This window comes from Falco cherrug, chromosome 1 (assembly GCF_023634085.1).
Source record: "Falco cherrug isolate bFalChe1 chromosome 1, bFalChe1.pri, whole genome shotgun sequence".
Classification (NCBI taxonomy): Eukaryota; Metazoa; Chordata; class Aves; order Falconiformes; family Falconidae; genus Falco; species Falco cherrug.
Window position 1 is genome coordinate 100,549,174 of NC_073697.1, and position 20,344 is coordinate 100,569,517.

The following is a 20,344-nucleotide window of genomic DNA, read 5'->3' on the forward strand; positions in this document are numbered from 1 at the left end:
TGGTACAGGGGCTTTGTGCAGCTACACCCAGGTAAGGTAGGAGTTCTGTTTCTTGGCAAAAGACTAAAGGTATTTCCAAGATCTTGAGAGCTCTCTGGCCTGGCATGATTCAAACCACTCGGGGGTTGAGCATGAAAGCAGTCTCAGCACTGATGTGGACAACAAACCCCTCAGCTCATGCAGGCCCGCAGCCCTGCCGCCGGCTCTCCATCAGCCTCCCAGGGCAGCGTAACGTGACAGATGCCAACTCGCGTTTGTCTGCTTCAAACCCTTCCCTTACAGGCAAAGCAGGGCAGCCGGGGGCAGCTGCCTTTTCCTGCCAGACCACTGGTTTCATCAGAGGGGGTTTGCGGTACACTGGCTACGCAGAGGGTGAGGAGGGCTTGACAAGGAAGGCTCTTGTGAGTGGATCTCCCCAGAGAAAAGGGCAGCTCTGTCCAGCCAGAGCCAGGCTTGCAGCACACTCCGCTTGTCAGGGAAAGAGGTTATTTATAAGCTCTATAAGCTCACCTGTCTCACAGAGAGCCACAACAGAGGAAGGTGCGCATACTATTCAAATGAGAAAGCAACAGCAGACAGACCAGAAGGCAACACCAGAAGCCAGTGAAAGTGCAGCAGCATCATTAAGAAGCCAGAAGGATCTAACGAACCCTTCGTGCCTGGATGCCTCAGGTCCATGTCACAGGAGCCTATAAATAATTGCAGGCTGTGAAGCCTCGTGCTGCACAGAAAAGCAGAGAATGAGTCACACCTTGAAGTCTGTTCTGCTCTTTCGATGCCATTTGGTCAGCAGTGTACAAAGGCACATAGGCCTGAAACCAGCACCGGCGTGTCTATTATGCAAGGGCCCAGGAGAAAAGGAAGAAGGCAGCTTCTTTGCTCTTCAGAGCAGAAAAGGAGACCTCGCAGCTCCATTCTCCTTCTTTTTTGTGCCTCTGTCTGTGGATGCTAGTCTTACTCAGCGGCAACAGTGCTGCACGAGCCTTTTTGGAGCAACTTCTTCAAAAGCTAGTTGTCATCACTTCTGTCATTTTCTTCCCGGCCTCCAAATTAGCAAGCTGCCCTTCAGCTATTTGTAAATTGAGGAGAGCTGCTCCCCCTCCACACACTGCCTGCAGCATTTGCTCAGCAGCAGACACATGGCCCCAGCCTGGCATGCTGGAAGCACAGCTGACTGTAACTTGGCAAACACCCCTGCTGAGAGCAACAGGCACAGCAAGCAGACCAGGCTCCGAGCAGGCACAGGCTGCCACCCCCTTACCTGGAAGCCAGGGCTCGTGGTTTTGGAGCAGAGCAGCGAAGAGGTTCCCTGGCAGCTTCAGTCCCAGGGCTGAGCCACAGGACAACAGGGGAGTTTCTTCCTTTGCCCTTTAAAGAAACTTGCTTGGCCAGGGACCCTGCGAGGTCCCATCCACATCCCTGTCTCAAATCCCTGGCAGTAGCAATGTTGAGCAGACACCCACAGCAGCAGAGCCTGGCTGCCCTTGCCCAGGCCCCTTCATTTGCAGGAGCAACGCTTCCCCTTGCGGCTATGCTGGGCTTTAAGCAGGGACCGCAGGGCTGGCTAGCTGTCACCTGGGGAGGACACGTGGCAGCAAACAGCAAGGCACAGAAAAAAGCAGCGGATAGCTTTCCCAGCAGCTGGCAGTGGTCTCTCCCAAGGTCCTTTCTGCCATACCATTTAGAGGGGACAGCTAGCATCCCGCCCCTAACACTGCCTCTCTTTGGAAAGCAGCTCTGTGCCCTGCAGAAAGGGATACAGTTTGTTTCTGCCATTTAAGTGCTTTGCGGAGGCAACTGCTGGCCTGGGAACCCCTGGTCTCAGGGTTCACCACTGCACAGCAGCAAGGGACAGGGAGGTGGCTGAGATGAGCACCCAGGAGCACCCAGGCACACTGCAGAGCAGAATCCCCCCCAGCAATTCTCCACAGAGCCCCAGGACTGTGATGAACAGGAAGGCCGTGGCTGTTAGGAAGGCTCAGGCCAAGGGAGCCCGCATCACCACCACTGTGCGGCAGAGCTGGGCCCAGACTCCGGTTCTGCGCTGCTGGTGCTGCAGCCAGGCATCACCCTGCCTGTTGCCATAGACACTGCCACGGCAGCCAGGGGCAGAGCCAGCACGTGGCGTATAGCACGGGCACCAGGGCTGCAAAATTGGTGAGTGGGCAGACAGGGAGCATAGCTTTCTCCAGCAGAACTACGATGATGCCTCTTCTGTCTGTCGTCTCAGTAGAAATCCGTGAAACGCAGCAGGCAGCAGGCAAGCATCACAGGCTGCTAAACGGCAGGGGAGGCAGCGCTTCCTCGGCAGCGGTGCATGGCCAGGCAGTGTGTGAGATCAGACCGAGCCAGGAGAAAGGGCAGCACCCACCTTGCCGTTGGAACCTCTACCCATGCCAGAGGCACAGGCACACATACCACGCCTCCCAAAAACCCCATGCTGCACCCTAGGACAAGCCATCCTGCCCCGGGAGTCAGCAGGCAGAGGGAACTCTAACCACTTCCATCAGGCGTCCAAGTGTAGGAACTTTGCCTTGCAAAATTCAGGGAGCATCCCAAAGAGGGCAATTCTGCCGATCTTGGTGGATGAGCTTCATCTCACACATGCAACTGGGTAAGCACAACAGGGTAAGACGCCTGACAGATTCACTAGCCCTCAGCAAGCCACTTTCAGCAAACTACCTCCACCATTTCCCCGGTGCTGCCAGTGACCAGCAGCGACAGCTTTCTCATCCACACTGCCCTGAGAGCAGCACCCGGAAGGACAACCACAGTGTCTGGCAGGAATCTGGCAGAACGGTCCATTGCAAAGCTGACTGCTACTCTGTGTAACACTGCCAAGGGAAGGGGCTATGAACAGATTCAAAAACAAAGGCACCTGGGAAAACCACCATTGTGCAAGCCTACTACCAAGCCAGAGGACAGCAAGGAACTTGCTCTTCTTCCATAGCGGTCACTGGTGTCTCCCCAAACCAGTATCCATCTCTCAGACAGTTGCTAGTGAAGAGACAGAAGCAGATGGAGGGCACCAGATGCCTTGCCAAAGCACACTCTCAAGCTCTGGGTGAGTGGGTAAACACTTGACACTGACAGGGCTGGCAGGGCATGAAAATCACAGTTCACACACCTGAATAACGCTGTTCCTTTGTTTCCTTGAAGCTCCCCATCTGGCTCCAGCTCTATCCCACCTGTATCCCCAAGGGGCTGAGAAATTTTCTTATCCATGCAGCACCTAGCACAAAGGGCCTGTTCCATGCCCAGGGCTCCTGGGCTACAACCACCTCGCTCATCCAATAGCCTGATATGTTTGCCCTGCTATGAACAGACTAATTGCTTTCTGCCTAGGTTTGAAATTCATCAAACACCCCCTAGTCCACCAGCCAGGTCTCCCCACTTTTGCAAACACTAACCCTGGCAGCACCTGGCAGACTGGACAGCTGAAGCTGCTGAAGAAACTGCTTTATCTGGGCATTAACTGTGTCCACGGCAGACACTACTCTCCACTTTGAATGGGTGACGAAAGCAGCACAAAAGGGTCAAAAGAATAGAAATAATCTCATTTCACCACCCTGATTGCAAATTCTCCCCAACAATCAGCAGTGATCTCATTAAAGGGCAAAATTATGTTTTCTTCTGTCAGAGGAGAGATGGGGAGCCAACATGCTGGACTATCAGCACCACTCCGTGGGCTGCTGCAGCCCCCAGAAACTTCTCCAGTGTAGAGCAGTTGCCAAGACAAGCCTGGGCACCGCCGCCAAGTGAGCTCGCCAGCCACACTGTGTGTTATCACACGGTGGTTGCAGTTTGGGCTGCCACAAACCGTGCTGCTCCATGGGAGCTGGTGGGCTGCCCTGAATGCTCCTCCCAGGATGCGCTGGCCTGCTGAGCCCTACAGCAGGTGGGGTGCTGAGAGCTGGCCTCAAACTCATGACTTGTTCCACCCAGAACACGGCTGCTCTCTCCTGCTCCGTATACCTTTGAGATACAAATACTCCTCTACTGCTCCACAGTCCCTGCCCAAAGTCCTCCTGCCACATACCACAGATAAAAGCCAACAGCTTTTCAGGAAGGTTTTTATAAAATGCTTTGCCAAGATTTTGATGGACACATTCTGAAACACTTCCACATTTATAAAGCTGTCACACCAGTGGAAAAAAAACAAGTGAAAAAAGAAGGTTAAGTGAAAAGCACAGCTGCGAGAAAACAAGCCCAAAAGCAGCATAGTATCAGAGCAAATCTTCCACAAATTCCATTTAGAATTCTTTAGCGGCCTCCAGCCTCTCTGCTCCTGCTCTCAGGCAGACTGAAGACTCCTTTCCATAAATTCCTGTTTCATAATAGCAAGGAAATATTTGGATTTGACAGACTTTCTGTTGAATCAGTTCTCAAGGGAATTAAAAATAACAGATTATTTTTGGTATTTCTTAAGTGACTATACACTGCCAACACCCCTACTGCTTTTAACACATCTCTATATTTTAAGCACAGAGCAAAGGCCTCAGGGACTCAGACCACTGCCAGAACAACTCATCCTCTGGCACTAACCACCTCCCCAGCCCCAGCACACACCCCACACCCCACAGTGTGTCCCCAGGAAAGCCACATACCACAGCCCCAGCGCCAGGCAGGGAAAAGCCCAACATGAAGAGGGTGTTCCTGCCCCCATTTCAAGTCAACTTCCCACCAGAGACTCACCACAGAAGGAGATGATGTGGCTGCTGTCCTCATGCACAAACTTCCTTGTCACTGCCTCCTCCATGATCTGCTTCACCTGTGGAACAGAGGCCCAGTTAGAGAAAACGCTGCATTTCAGCCACAGAGTAGAATGGGGAGACCTGCAGAGGAGTGGGCGAGATGCTCTGCTCACTTTGTGTCTGTAAGGACACTCCTCTGCTCTCTGAGTTTTCTAATTGCTGCTAATAGCACATGAGGTCTCACAGAGAATCAATGCACCTCTGGCTGCTGAGCACCACTGGCTATTTCAACAAGTCAGGTATAAAAAAAAATAAATGTGGTTTTGCTGTTGAGAAACTTCAAAGTAGGAAAACTATGAGCAGAGAATTAACTTCAGGAATCAAGTACAATTTACATAAAAGAGATCTTAATAAGGGTAACCAAATCTCATATTTAATGCTTTTACAGTATTGTTATGTTCTTTCATTTTATGAGGATTTGACAAATTTCATGTGACATTGCTGTCCCAAATGACTCCAACCATCTGTCAATGCCAAATTCAAGGATCACCTGGCACCAAATGTGACCAGGAATGCCATTTGCATAGCGATGCAATCAGCACTGCCCTCTGACTGACTGAGCCTCTACTGTCTATGACACATTATTGGCACTCATTTCAGTGCAATTAATCAAAAGGAAGCTGTCACACAGGTTGCACATCAGGGGAAGAACATAAATGGGAACCCACATAAATTAGGAGTGTAATTTTTGCAGACACAAGATGGAAGGTCAGGCCTGCCAGGTAAGCAGGCTGCAGAGGACAGACTGTAGCCTCGGAGAAGCTCCCAGGACTGCCTGGCTCATCCACAGCAGTAGGTCAGAGGAGCCTGAGGAGTCAAGGACTACCAGAGCAAGAAATCAAAGTACCCCTAGCACTGCTGCTCTTCCTGTGTACCTGTTGCTGTCAGCACTGACAACGCCCAGATCTTTCCGTCCCACTGAGAACATCGCTTTCATAGCATACAGACCCCTCAGCCCTGTTTTGGAGATAGGGCAGGGTCACCCTGTACCTAAGTGCTCATGAACTTGTGGTGCATTAAAGCTGTTACACACCCCCTCAGAGCCGGCAGCTGCAACCACTGCTATGAGACTGGCTCCCCATGGCTCAGCTTGAGCAGCCTGAACAGGATTACCCTGCAGAGCTCATCCTCACCCTTCCAACACGAAGCACTTCCCACCATGCCTTCAGTCTCCACAGATGCACCTGAGCCAGCTCCCCGCTCTCCGGCCCACCTTCCCGTGCAGCCTGTGCTGTTTGCTTGGTGTTTTGGAGCTAGAAAGCTGGGCTAGAGCAAGCTTTGATTCAACCCTTCACAGAAACTACGTTACAAACTTGACTCACTATCAAAGGAGAGGATTTTTTTAAGTACCTTGACTTCCTGTTTCTGATGGTGAGCTTCCAGCACTGCCATCAAACTGCTGTGTCCCCCCTTTGCTGAACATCACCTGTTTGAAGTGTGTTGTCCTACCTGTGTGCCTCCCACTGCTCCTGGGAGCCACCTTGCTGATGTGCTGAACTCCCTTGTCCTCTGAAAGGAGGACACTGAAGGGAACACCAAAATACGTGCTGCTGCTCACCAGTAATGCAAACTTGCACTCTCAGCAGAAATTACTTCTCCCAGTGTCCACCAGTTGGGGGAATACTGCTCAGGGTGCTCTGACCTTCAGGGTGGGATTTGGCATGAAATACCCTTCAAGCTGGATGACGTGGGGGAGTATGGTCCTGTGATCAGGGCAGAGCAGATCAGGGAACACAGAGCAGGTCTGAGGGCTGCCTCAGCTCTCAAGCAACATCATCTCCCTTTGTCCCCACACCTCTGTAGGACACAGGCACTGCACATGAGATGGGGAGTTTAGTGCTCAAGGAATTTGGAGCCTTGCTCAGAAAGTGCTAGAGAAGTAGGTGTTATTAATGAAGGAGGCAGACCTAGCCTGATGGCCCCATGAGCTGCCCTAGCCCTGGCAGCTGCCCTCTGGCACAATCCAGCCTGCTTCCTCGGCACCATGCCCGCTGAGCCTCACCGGCTAAGCCCTGCCAGCTCTTATCATCAGACCACAGGATCTGCTGTCCCTCCACCTGTCCCCACATCACTCCACAGCCCTGGTACAAACACTGCAGCCTTTCCAGGCAGATCCCAGCTGTTCTGCTCACAAGGTGCTGTGCCTCTTACAGCCAGCCTGTCCTACCCTGCTCAGAGTGGCGGTGATTTCCATCCCCAGCTGTCACCCTCCCTAATCCTGCTGAAATCAGCAAAAGTCCAGCTGAATGTTTGGTCCTTAAACATCCAGTTCCTCACTGGTTTTCCTTTTAAATACAGAGCTGTCAGCATGCCCGGATTTCATCTTCTAGTGCCTCTATAACATCTTGCTTTTCACTCTTTGGTTTCAAAAAATGCAGGGGAAAGGGTTCACAGTGCAGAGATGTGCGCATAAGAGAGGTTCTGCTTATCAAGATGCTCTCTCTGAAGGCACAGAGAGAAGGAAAAAAGCACAGGTCAAGACTTGGCCAAGCAAACCCCGCATGTATGAGAGACCTTTAATGGCATCATTTGGGGAATTAAACTCCTTTGCAAGATAAAATCAAGGTCAATTATGCAAAGCTGACAGCTCAATAAAGGAAATCCTTTTATGAATATGGATTAAGAAAAAGTCATATCTAAAGCCAGAAGCATCTCACTGCATGTCAAAGCAATCAGGTCAGCTCCCAGTACTGCTCTGCTCCAGTGTGCTGGGTGACTAACAGAGCCTGCTTGTGAACCCAGGAGGAGCAGGACTTGCGCAGTGATTCCACCTGTATCTGGAAGATCAGATGAGCTGACAGTGAGATGAGGACCTTGGGACTGGCGGTGGCTCAGAGTGCTGGGAAATTGCCCTTGGCACAGCACAATACAGCTCCTACATCCCGACTCTGTGCCTGGAGCAGCGACTCGACTCCAGCTGCAAGAATGCCCCAGGCGCAGAGGGCTCTGCTTCCAGAGACCTGCAAGAAAGCTGCTTCTTCTACCTCACCACTGTGGCAAGTGGCCAAAAATTGCAGCTGTCCCTTATCAGGGCACCTTCCAGCAGGGTGAGGCAGGTGAGGTTAGCAAGCCCTTCCTCTCACTATGCCCAACATAGTTTTGCTCCTTGTACCATTGAAAAGTGCTGAGCACCACAAAAGGGGACAGCTGCAATCCTCATTTGGGCTTCACAGTTCCAGCAGTGTTTTATTTTAAACTTCAACAACAGAAGGAACACTGCGAAACAGAAATGGGGACAGAGCAAGTCCCAGTGACAGGAAAGGAGTCCTTCTCTTCTATTTGCTGTGTTATAGTGAGACATATCCCTTGACCTCAGCTGCAGGGGCAAAGTAGAGACACAGCACACACCTCATGTCCACCAGTGACCAGGTACACACCAAAAGAAGAGCTCCTCCTTTTCCTCCACCTGACATACAAGTGTCCAACGAAGACATGCCGATCCCTCCTTCTGAAACACTAATCAGTCCAAGAACCATCACCGATCACACCCTCATTGCAGCCCTGGCAGGGAGGCCCAGTGATGCACACCTCAGAGCCTTCAGGGATGTTCCAAGATTAGGCTCTCCCAGCAGGCTGGGCTGCCTTTGTCCAGATGGCTCACAGCCCTCACCTGCCCAGGATGAGCTTCCTCTGTCAGCAGTTCACAGACACTTGTCTCACTAGACAACTCAGCTACTAGAAAATGATGAACACATCGCTATCAAATGTACCCTCATGGCAACACTGCTATTGTCTGTATTTTAACCCCCGCTCAAAATACACTTGAGAATCAATGCACGATTACCAGCTTCTGATTAAAACAGGAACATATTCAAATTTAAGCAGTATATTCAAATATTTGCCAGCCACCTTTCACGTAAGCCATCGTCTCACTGCTCTGATGCAATGCCTGCAGTCGCAGCTACTGCAGGACTGCCTTCTGTGGGGCAGCGACCATCTGGTTACTCAGTGTCTGTGGAGCAACCAGCACAGCGGGACTCCAACTCTGACCAGGCATCTTGGTGCCAACACAGCACAAACAACCTGCACTCTCAAGGCACACAAAAAACCAACCTTTCAAGAGAGACAGTTTAATGGAAAATTACTCATTAAAAGAAAAAAAGAAAAACAAACAACGCGCTGTATTGACTGAGGTTATCACACTAAAAATAAATCAAAGATACATGAAGAAATAGAAATGGAAAGCGGATTGCAAGAAGGGCATGAAGGGCTAGAGCAGAACGGGAGCAGCTAAACAACAAAAACAAAGCCCCAACAGGTAAGGGCTAGACAGATGGATACAGTCTTGTAACATAAAATGAGTTTTCAAACAAAACAATCTTACATTTGCCCATAAACAGACACAGCTGGCATCTGTAGGACAGCTCCAGCCCAGACAACCCCAAAACTCTTGATGGGTCTCCTGTGCTGTTGTCTGCAGGTCCCAAAGGACTCTTCCACCTGGACCCCAGCCCCTCCACAGCCAGCTGGGATCACAAATGCCGCAGCAGCCATCTGCCACGGTGCTCCCAGATCCTCTCCGGAAAGCGAAGCGGGTTTGTGACACTGCAGGGATGGAGAATGCCAGCTAACCCATGTTTGGCTCACTCTATAGAGAAGACTTGAACAGCCTTTAAACATGCTGCATTCCAGCATTTTAATGCTAATTCTCATATTGTAGCCAGAACAATCTCAACAAATGAGGCTGCCCACTCTTTATCTAGAGCCAGCCTAAGGAAAATGAGATGTTTGCTCTTCTTCTATTAGAAAGGAAATTAAAACAGCAACTAATAATTTAGCTGTAGGTAAACTCGAGAAGAATATTATAAAGTATTACACAACAATAAAAACACTCCTCCTGGCTCCAACTGTGAGCACAGCACAAGTCACCCCCTGCCAGGAGAGCAGGGTCACAGGGACACCTCACAACAAGGTCTCCACCCAAACACAACAGCATTAATTGCAGTTCCAAAAATACAACAGAAGACAAGCTAGTCCTGACATTACCATCTGAATCACTGACTCGTGAAGAAGTGAGCTAGTCCTTGGCTTCATGTGCACGTCTGAATTACAAGGAAAACATTTTTTTTTCCTCCTCGTCCCACCTCCAAAGCCAGATCCAAAAGCCACAGGCATTGAGAAAACTGAGTTATGGCATTCACCAGGGGCAACAGGAATCCTGGCACACCCACTTCAGACCAGCAATTTGAGCTTGCACCCCCATACCTGCAGCGAGGCTCCTGATCGCAGATGTCTCAGCCTTCCCTTTGGTTCTCCGTGGCCTGGCCCGCTCCATCACAGTCAAAACATTGCTATTAAAATTTTGTTTGACTAACCACTTTTTCTTCCCCCTTCAAGAACAAAAACAAAACCTTACCTATCCAACAACCCCCAGACCCCAAAGAGGGATGGAGGCTTGTGTCTCTCTGCTACAAAATTCCCAGGGTTAGACTTCAACTCAAAATCCAACGTTCCCGTAACAGTGCTTCTTAACTGTACCCAGTCCCAGCCGCCATTCACATTGGCGGAGCAAGCCAAATATTACAGCAGTTGCAATAACCACTGAGCTGCAGAGATCAGAAGCAAACCAGTAACCCTGGGTTTAATTAGTCTGAGGCAATATTGACTCAGAACTCTGTTTCACCTGGCTGGATTTTTCCAGGCAAGTCACCATAGAACCTGTACTCTAGATTATCCAGTGATGTTTACAGTCACAATTTTCCCTGCCATGCTTCTTGCAAAGCCCTTCGCTGGTTATTAAGGCATTTGTATTGAAGCACAGCATCTCCCATGTACTTGGCTGTGCTCGTAACTCTGTGAAATTGTTCCTAGCAAGCCAGATGCAGAGTGGCCAGCTTCATCCTTTTCCCAGTCCTGTTTCAAGGTGAAGCTTGGTCACTTTGCCAAAAGGGCTGCAGAACAGCGAGCTCTGTGCAATACAGCTGTGATGACACCCCCAGGCGTGGGCCTGTTTGCTAGACCCTGCTCATGGCTCCTGGAGACGGGATTCTGGAAGACGGCCTCTGGTAGGGAGACACACAAGTCACTGAGCAGTGAGGCCAACAGCCGGGTGCTCAGACTCTTTTGTCCCACTCCAAAGGGGCAAAGCAGCCAGACACTGAAACATGTACATCCAGAGCAGTGGTGTAGAGGAATGAAGCTGGGTTAATTAGCATTGATAATATACAGCTGTGGGCTGGCTTCAGGGGCGGCGGGTTGGCCAGTGTAGATAAGGTGCAGCTGTGGCTGGTTCTGTTAAGTGCTTGAGAGTCAATGAAGAGAGGGCAGCCGAGGAAGAAGCAAGAGAAGAGAACGTATGCCCTGGATGAGGAGAGACTAAGAGAAGGCAGCAGAGGGACTGGCACGAAGAGTACGTTGGTATGTGACAGTGAAAGACCTTGTTGCAGCTGGCTAGTTTTGAGAGTGTTGTGACACAGTGGGAGAACAGAACCAGGTCTGATTTCCACCCTTGTAGTGGGACCTCCCACAAAGAGAGTCACTTCATATAAATAAAAGCTACAATAAGATAAATGCCTTCAGTGATTGAGTTGGTCTTTGCAGAAGTGTTTTTAGAAACTGCTATTGATCGAGCCTGGTCAGAAACAGCAAGACCTTCTGCTGAATGTTTAAGTAACCCACATTCTGAAAACAAAAGATTCATAGTAAAAAACATAGTGGAAATTGAGGTGTCTTCTGCTACCTTTGAACGTCCACCTCTGCATGGGATGCCAAGGATTTGGGTGGGATGAGATGATGCAACACCAGAGCCAGAAAGCTGCACTGCCTGTATCCTCTCAGAATCTACCTTGCCTAGGAGGGTAATCAAGCACTGACTATCATGGTGCCAGACAAAATTAGCCAGCAGCACTGCAAGAGCTCTGAAAAACCCCAGCAGATACAGGAGTAGCCCTGAAAATCTCTCTTCCTTCCCAACTCTTTTCAAGACTGCAGGAAGATGACTCTTGCCTCAAGTAAATATGCAGGGAATCAGGAAGAAGCATCCCTATAAGCATCCAGCACAAACAAGCACTGTGTTCAGGATCCACAACTGCTGTTTGTCAGTGAAGTCTCTTTACTAAATCTCAATGCGTTTCTTTTCCACAAACTTGTTTAATCTGCTCTTCTGTGTTAAAAAACCTCACAAAACTAAACAAACAAACAAAAAATTAACAAATATCTCCCACATTGATGATACAGGCTTTAAACTTGCTTTTGTCTGTTTGTTCTTCCAATTCTTTTATGAGCTGGTGTTTCCTCATTCTCATTGCAGTCTCCAAGTGCTGCTTTGATTATGTGTTTGGAAGTTAATTCTAGCACTTAAAAATCCCATTTTACATGTCAGTTTTGGTGCAACATGTCCATGTGGGCACTCCTTGCAGTAATCTGAGCGTTTCTTTAATTGCTTCTCCAAACCAAGATCTCTTTCCAGGAATAAGCTCTGGTTAAGCTCCACAGGAAGCAGCTTCCCATACACGTGCAAGACTTTCCATGCAGTGCTACAGTGTTACCATTTCTCAGGTATTATGCCAAAGGATCACTTGGTGAAGCAGATGCAATATTAAGACAACCCTAGACACATTTGTATCTGCAAGGACAAACGTGATTCACTTGCACCACAGCTCCAACAGTCATGCTGCAGGGCTTTGCCACCCGGTCAGCCAGCCCACACTGCCCAGCAGAAATGCCAGCCTCTGGCTCTCAGGCTGACTTGTACCAAACAGTTGGACTTGATCTCAAAGGTCTTTTCCAACCTAAATGACTCTGTGATTCTATGATTCTAAAGGTGGTTCAGTGTTCAAGACAAAGCAAGTGCAGAATCGCTGTTCAGCTCTAGGACACAAACCCCAGGTCCTCTACTTGTGTATGGACTGTGCGCTCCAGTGCCCCCAGAGCTCTCTGTGTGCTGGGTGGATAGAAAAAACAGCACTTTCCATCACACTGCCTGTGCTGCAGCTAAAAGCCACTTTTTAAGCTAAAGTGGAACTTCTTAGTCCGATACCTCTCACAAACCAGATTTATCCTCTCATTTGAAATGTCTGCCTATTGTCTGTCTTGCTGCTACAACATCCTTTTTTTAGCAGACTTGTTTACAGAATTCACATTATCAAACTCAGTGTTGCAAGACAGTTTATCTTCCAAAAGCAGGTGCCAGACTTTTCCAGCACCATCACAAGTTGCAGCCAAGCTCTGCCACTTACCTAAGAGTTTATTAGCTGACCACTAAATAATTCCAATTAATTGTGCTCCGGTCAGTTAAAATACTGCTAGCTTCAGAGTACATGCACTATTTATACGCACAGACTTCAAGGACTCTCACCAGCCATTTCAATGGACCAAGGGAGATTACAGTCCCCTTGCACCACAGGAGGACAGCACCGGGACAGCTCTAATGGCACCACGCACTTTACATGCACTAGCCTTTAAAGCCATTTGTCAGCTCCATATTCTTGCTGCCACAGAAACATTGATCTCAATCCTACCAACTGAGACCTTTGGCTTTTCTAAAAGTCTTATTTAATTATTCATCATCGCTTACTAAATAAAACACAGCACCTTCTGCAGCTAGGATATCATCCATGTGATACACGTGGGATTTTCAGGCCAGCCAGCAGACCTTCCCCAGGAACCACGTGTACTCATGGCTGGGAACTGGGCTGAGTCTCCTTGGGGGGTAAGGGGGAAGCAGAACTCTGAATATTTGGGCAGTTAGCTGGAAAAAGAAATTAAAAAGGCATTACATTGAAGGGTCCATAAAGCAACATTGTACCTTGGGAGAAATGGGAACGATCCCAGTGATGCATATTTGCTGACAGTATTTTTCAACAGACCTTCTTCATAGGGCATCAACTTTTGGCCAAAAATCCATACATACAACACTAATTTAAGATCATGTTATAGCTGGTTCTATTCCTGTTGTGCTTGTCAAACGCAAATTTCCCTGCCATCTGTTGGCACTGCTGGTACCACTAGCTGTAAGATGCTCAATAAAGGCACTGAAACATTTTAGGAAAAACTTTAGTCATTTCTCTGTTTCCAACGTCTGATCTCAAAGCTTTACCCTGCTTTGTTCTGCACCCATCATGCCATGAAGCTGCGGTTTTCTGAGGTGCTAAACGCTACACTGACAAGCAGTTTGGATTCAATTAGCAAACATGGCAAAGACTGACACTACCTGCACTGAAACTAGGTGGAACTTCCAGCCCCGAATTGCTTTGAAGTCCTAAATCTGTGCAAAACCAGGTATTTCCATGGCAACGGCCAGGATACCAGGAGAAGAGGATGACCTTTTGGGAGCAGGGAGGAGAGGCTGGATGGGGAGGAAGGAGGCTCCTCTGGCATACAGATCTCGTCTCCTTGAATGCTGAGAAGGAAGGAGGAAAGCAGCATGAAACCTCTTCTGGGTACAAAACATCAAGCCAGGGGTTCTGAAGCATGAAAGCACTTCTGCACACCACTGCTTTTATCTTCAAAAGAAGAGAAAATGGTCCCCAGCGATTAGTAATACTCTTTTCAGAAGAGATTGATGCAGGCAATCGAGAAATGCTGCATTAAAGCCATCTGTTTACTTTTAATATAGGAACGTTTGAAAAAGGCTGACCTGGGTGCTTCAGAGACGTCAGAAGGTCCCTCTGCAAATAGAAGCTTTCATTACAAACCTTCAGCTTATCATACTCATCTTCATTTTGCCTGAACAGTTTTGATGGCTACACAAAGGCCTTTTTTAAAAAAATTGGCCTTGAGAACATTTAAAGCTATCAACATTAATTTTTCAAATCCTAATAACATTAAATTAATTTACAATTTTCTACCAATCCAGAATGAAATAGCTGGCAGTGACAGCTGCAATCTGATATTTTGGAACTATGGGCATATGTACGTGCTCCAGAAAAACAAACTCAAGCTGCAAAAATATTGCTCTTACCGGTCACTCTGTGTTACTTAGCCACGAACTAGACAATATGGCTGCATAGCGGGGGCACATCATTTAAAGGGTGGGAGGAAGAGAGACTGACTATTGTCCCTATGATACATGATGATGCAATTAGTCAACAGCTACACAGTGGCAACCATACAAGCTATTAAAAATAAATCTTATATCCGATAGAAGATCATGGGACATCAGCAAGCAAGCAGCCTGTAGTCAGTCAACAATAGTTTTTTAAAACAATTCTAAGAACAGGCAGCAACATGTTCTATACAGGCACAGCAGCTGTTGATGAGAAAAGAGTTAAAGCTGCTTGCCGAGTGGAAGGTTAAAATATAAACTACGTTTCTGCAGAAGAATAAGCAAGACAACTGATTACTCCCCCTATTCCATTCAGCTTTTCACACAACTCATTTTCCAGGCACAGTATAGTACAGCCTGTATTTCACGGGTAACACCTGCTTCCCCACCTATTTTTCTATGCAGTGCAATTACCTGGAGGCAGTCAAAAACATACCTCAGAATTCTCCTCTATTAAAACTGAAATGTGCAAAAGAAGGGGAGAGGCATGGGTTGCAAGAATATTTTTAGTTGAAAATCCAAAGCCATTTTAAACATCGATATTTCAGGCTGTGGGTTTTTAAAGAAGCCTCATTCCAACCGATAATAGCTCTAAACAACAAAAAAAAAATCAGGGAAGATTTGGTTATGCTTCTTATCTTGCATACTTCTACTCCTTCCCTTGCAGTCAGCTGACAAATAGTCAATTTTGCTATGACCGGGGGGTGGGGGGGGAAAAGGGGGCGGAATATGACGGTGATAGCACAACTCATTTCAACTTGTAAATCTACTGCAGAGCAGGAGAGCAGGACTTCTTAAAAATAAAAATGCATTAACCGTGGCAACAACCAAATATTAAAGCCCATTTGCTCACTGCAGTGCTTTCAGTAATTTTGATCTATTGTTTTATCTACCTTCTCTAATCAGACCTTGTCTTCACAATATTTTATTTGTTCAGTTATTCCAGTAGGATGACAGATGTGGCGTGGCTTCCAGAGTACGATCCATAGCTGCCCCCAGTCCCAGTGGAGCTCACCTGCACTTGAGGACCCCAGCAGATCACATAGAGCCATGGCTGAAGCAACATCAGATATGGTCTAATGAAATGAGAACACACAGTTTTGTGAAAGGTAAAAATTCTGGGGTGGGGGGAGTGGGGGAGACTTCTGCAGTTAGCCCCTTCTACTACTCCCTGAAGTCTGCAGAAGCACTGGACTTAACCTGAAGTCAGTTTAGGAGAGGAAGAAAAGACAAAACCATGAACAAAATGGGCCTAGCGAGCAGGGAGCAACAGGCAGAAGAATGCCCCACCAGCTCCCAATTTCAGACATGCTCCTAAATAATTAACTATATAATGCATGGAATCATGTTTCCCCAGGTTTTTTTAAATCCTAACAGAGCAAAGCCCAGGTGGAGAGAGCACACAGCACGGGTCTGCCATGGAGCATCCCCACCTGCACAGCAGTGCACAGACAGCCCCTTCTCACAGGACCAGGGTCCCTGCCAGGTCTTACTGCTTCCAGCTGGGAGAAACCTGAAGTGCAACCGCCTAGTGCCTGCGCAGGCAAAGAACCCACACCTGCACCAACATCCTGAGGCAGAGCCCCGAGCAATGAGACCCACCAGAAAACAATCTCTGCTCTGCACCTGCTCTGCCCTTACTAAAGGGCTGCTGGAGAGATACTAGACTGTGTCAAACACCCACATTACAGCACCATGCCACGTTGGCTGGTAGCTTTTCACCAGGGCAGAAGGGCTTTCCCCTTACATCACCTCTCTCCTTCAGTCTTTACTTGCATTCACCAAACCCTCATACAATACATTTATTTTACCAATAAACAGCAGAAGGGCATGTCACAACCCTTGGCTCTCCTCCCCTAGGCACAAGCCGCACTTTCTTCAAGCACATATCCCCTGGAGGAAGGGCAAAGGGAGAGAAGCCCGTACTAAACGCCAGCGCAGAAGATGCTCATGTGCAGTGACAGCCTGCAGAAGCCACAGCGGTCTCTGGAAGGAAGCTCCTGTCCACTGGCCAAGCAGTTTAATCAGCACACTGATGGGCAATCCCTGCCTACCACCCTGCAGCGGCAGTTGATGTGCAGTCTGCTGTTTTGTCTCTCTCCACTCGGGAGGTGTAGCAGACAGACAGTAATAATGAGATGTCAGCTTTATCCAGGATGCTAAATAAATGTCATACCCTTTTTCTGGTTTAATAGCTGTTGCCAAGGCAACAAGTAGTATTCCTTACCACCACACCCAGCACAGGATTAAAGGTGGGAAGCAGTCTCGATGAACAGTCAAACGCACTGTGCTGTCACCCTCCTCAGCCCTACCACCCACGGTCTCCTTCACCCTACTCCGAGCAGTGTCTCCAGTAGGGACATTCCACTTTCTGGAGCTGGTAAGCTGGAGATCAAGATGCTCATAAAACCAGAAACAAAATGTCCCACATCATACCCTCCAAAATCCCAGAGGAGGTGACCTGCAGGGACAGGCCACAGGCAAGAGATGACAACAGCTCCTGGCAACCCAGCACTCCACCACAGAGCAGAGCAAGTCCAGGCTCTGCAGCGGGTCCCACAACATTCAGCTGCTTCAGACAGCTCTACAGCTGCAGATGGGTGGCAGAGGCGGCCCTGCTGGCTCATGCAGCCCACCTCCACACACAGGCAACACACCAACTCCGTGGCAGAGCACTGGGACTCTCAGCTCCCCATCTAGCTCACTGTGTTAATGCCACACACATTATAAACACCAAGTGCTGCGCAGACAGAAGGAGCCTGAGTCAGCTCAGCATAAAACACAGTATAAACCAAGAGTTAAAGATGCCTGAGAGGAGAGATCAGCACAATCAGATGTCAAACGGCACCGCTCGCACAGGGCACGGGGGCACACAGGTGTGCGGGCCCCGGCTCTGCGCAAGGGCCCTGCGGGCGGCCCGGCCCGGCTCCCGGCGGCAGCAGCGCCGGGGTCGCCCCTTCTTCCCCCGCGGAAAACCACAACTTGTGAGCGCGGCTCTGCCACCAGCGAAGGGCGATTTTCAGAAAACACAGGACACTGGGGTGCCAAAATTCGCCGGTGCTGTAGGGATGCTCCTCCGCCTACCCGGGAACCGGGCGGCCCCGCTTCGCCCGGCGCCGGCAGCCCGCACCGCCCCCGCGGGCTCACGCTCGGTCCCCAGCCCTGCCCGGCGTCGGGGGTGCTGGGGGGGGGACTGTGAAATCGGCCGCCCCAGCACCGGCAGGAGCCAGCGGGATGCCGCGGCCCGGGGCTCCCCTCCCGGCAGGGGGTCACCGAGCTGGGACCGGGGCTCCGGGGCTGCTCCCGCGGGGGCCGCCGCGCTCCGGCACCCACCTCCTTCTTGACGGTGCGCAGCAGCCGCTGCCGGGTCTCCGCCTCTGTGGAGGGAACGGGGAGAGGCCCGTTAGTGTAGTGTGGCCCGGCCCGCCCGGCCCCGCCGCCCGCGCCCCCGGCCCGCCGCCCGCCCTACCCGCCGAGGCCGCCGCCATGGCCGCGCTCCTCCGCTCCGCAGCGCCGGCAGAGTGGCGGCGGGGCCGGGCCGGGCCCACCGGGCCGCACCGCCCACCCGCGCCCGCCGAGGTGGGGCCGCCGCCGCCGCCGCCAATCCGCGCCCGCCGCCGGCACGGCCACGGCCGCCCCCGGCAACGGGCCGCGCTCGGGGGCGCCTCGGTTGGGCCCGGGCCCTCGGGGGGCGACCCCGAGGAGCCCCTCGGGAGAGGGGGGCGAGGGTGGGGCTCAGCCCGTGCCAGGCCCTCGGGGGGCCGCGGCCAAACCCAGACTCTCAGGGGGACCTCAGCCGAGCACGGGCCCTCAGCGGGGCAACCCCAGACGGGCCGGGGGTCCTCAACCAGGCCCGGGTCCTCAGTGCGGGGGTCCCACCTAGGCCGGGCCACTCGGTGAGGAGTACAGCCAGGACCCCCAGCTCCCAGGGCCCCCAGGTCGGACCCCCTCCAGCCCAGGCCCCAGCACCCCCGACCTGGGGCCAAGGTGCCACCAGGTACCCAGGGGTGGCGACCCATAGGGCTGGGTGACTGACATGGGGCCGGGGCGAAGGCCGCAGCCTGGGGCGAGCCCTTGGTGTGTCCCTGTGCACAGGGATGTGGCGCAACAGGCACCGTTTGGGAGCTCTGGGAGCCACACGGAGGTGCGAAGAAGCAACATCCTCACAGCCGTGCACCATCCAGGCATGCTCCTGTGGGCTCTTCTGCACTGGGAAGGCGATACATGAGCTGAGAAGACCTATTCATAGGAGACCCAAGACACCTCCCATCAAAATCACAACTGCTTCAGAGAAAGCCCTGCCTAGCAGCTGCCATTAACGTATCTTCTGTTTTTCTGTTTCCTCGTTTGCTGTTCCAGGACATTTCCATAGAAACAGGATCCCGGCTCCTTCGCAGTCTGGTTTCCAATAACTACAAACCACATTAGAGTGAGGGCAGCAGTGCCTGGCCACGCTGCATGCCGGCAGGTGGCCTCTGGCCACTGTCACGGCCCCAGCTGGCCCGGGGCCCTTGCTGCCACTGCTTGGGAGAGGACTCGGTCCTGGCATGGAGAGCAGGGAAGATGCTCCCTAGCCTGCCAGCTCCACAACCCTGGGAATTGCTCCTCTACTACACCTGGAGCTGGGCTGCATCCTCTGCATCGGAACAGCTGCCTTCGCTCCCTGCTGATGCTCAGCGGCCCTGAAGATGGCAGAAACCATCCATCCCAACAGTTCCTTTCTGGTGCCTGGCCTGGGCATTTGCCTGCCAGGGAGCTCTGGACTTGGGATTAATCAGAATCCGGTCCCTTCTGTACTTTACCACTGGCACAGAGGCGAGGAGAATAGTTGTGCCATATCTGTTGTAGAGAAAACCTGTTCCCTTGTACGCTATTTCTTGTGACTGTTTACTTGCTTGCTAAATACCCTGTGAACAGAAGTGGTGGCAGCGCAAATGTTGCTGAACTGCAGCATTAGGGCTGGCTTGCTGGGGTGTATGTGATTGCTGATCCAGATGGATCCCAGAAAGATTCTGGGCTTCATGGGAATCTAGCCTGGGCAGCTCTGGATGTGCTGGTGAGGGTCACAACTGTCTGCAGTCAAGTGAGTGTTGACTTGACCCTCAGGATTCAGGTTCCCACCCAGGGAGTCGCCCGTAGCCTCAGGTTGGGCCCCCAGCGAGTGACACAGCACTTAGCGTGCCAAGTCGGGAATTCCACGCCTGCTTTGTTCATAGGGCTGCAGCTCTGCTCCCCACAACCACCATCTGCAGTCCCCCAAGGCAGCAAGCCCGGTTGCCCAGTCTCACCAGTGGGCACCAGTGCATCTCTTCTGCCCAGCAGCCTGTGCCAGGGGTCTGTCTGTGGAGAGCCCTGTGGATGGGGTCCCCGGGTGCAGGAGAAGGACCAAAGGTGCTAAGAGGCAGGAGCCCAGGGCTTTTGGGGTCTGACCTGAGACCTGCACAGCTGGCCAGGAGCCAGGCTGCAGCACGGCCCTGCCCAAGGGGCTCCGCCTGCACTCCCAGTCAGCCCAGGGGGCTTGTACCCAGCTCTGCTGCTCTGCAACCCCGCCTGTCATTTATTGATGACCGCAGGTCCTACGCTCTTGAATGGGCAATTAAGACAG

General features: G+C 51.0%; 1 protein-coding gene across 3 annotated transcripts in view; it reads right to left on the reverse strand.

The window, feature by feature from the left end:
* The window catches only part of SGSM1 (small G protein signaling modulator 1), a 49,205-nt gene extending 30,916 nt beyond the window's left edge, over positions 1–18,289 (reverse strand). For all 3 annotated transcript variants that reach the window (XM_055700094.1, XM_055700087.1, XM_055700101.1), the window contains exons 1-3: positions 18,209–18,289; positions 18,073–18,116; positions 4,696–4,771 (exon numbers count right to left, since the gene is read on the reverse strand). In XM_055700094.1, the coding sequence (XP_055556069.1) occupies positions 4,696–4,771; positions 18,073–18,116; positions 18,209–18,227 (139 nt within the window). In that variant the 5' untranslated portion in view covers positions 18,228–18,289. The remainder of the gene's footprint in view (positions 1–4,695; positions 4,772–18,072; positions 18,117–18,208) is intronic.
* Positions 18,290–20,344: the final 2,055 nt, after the last annotated feature.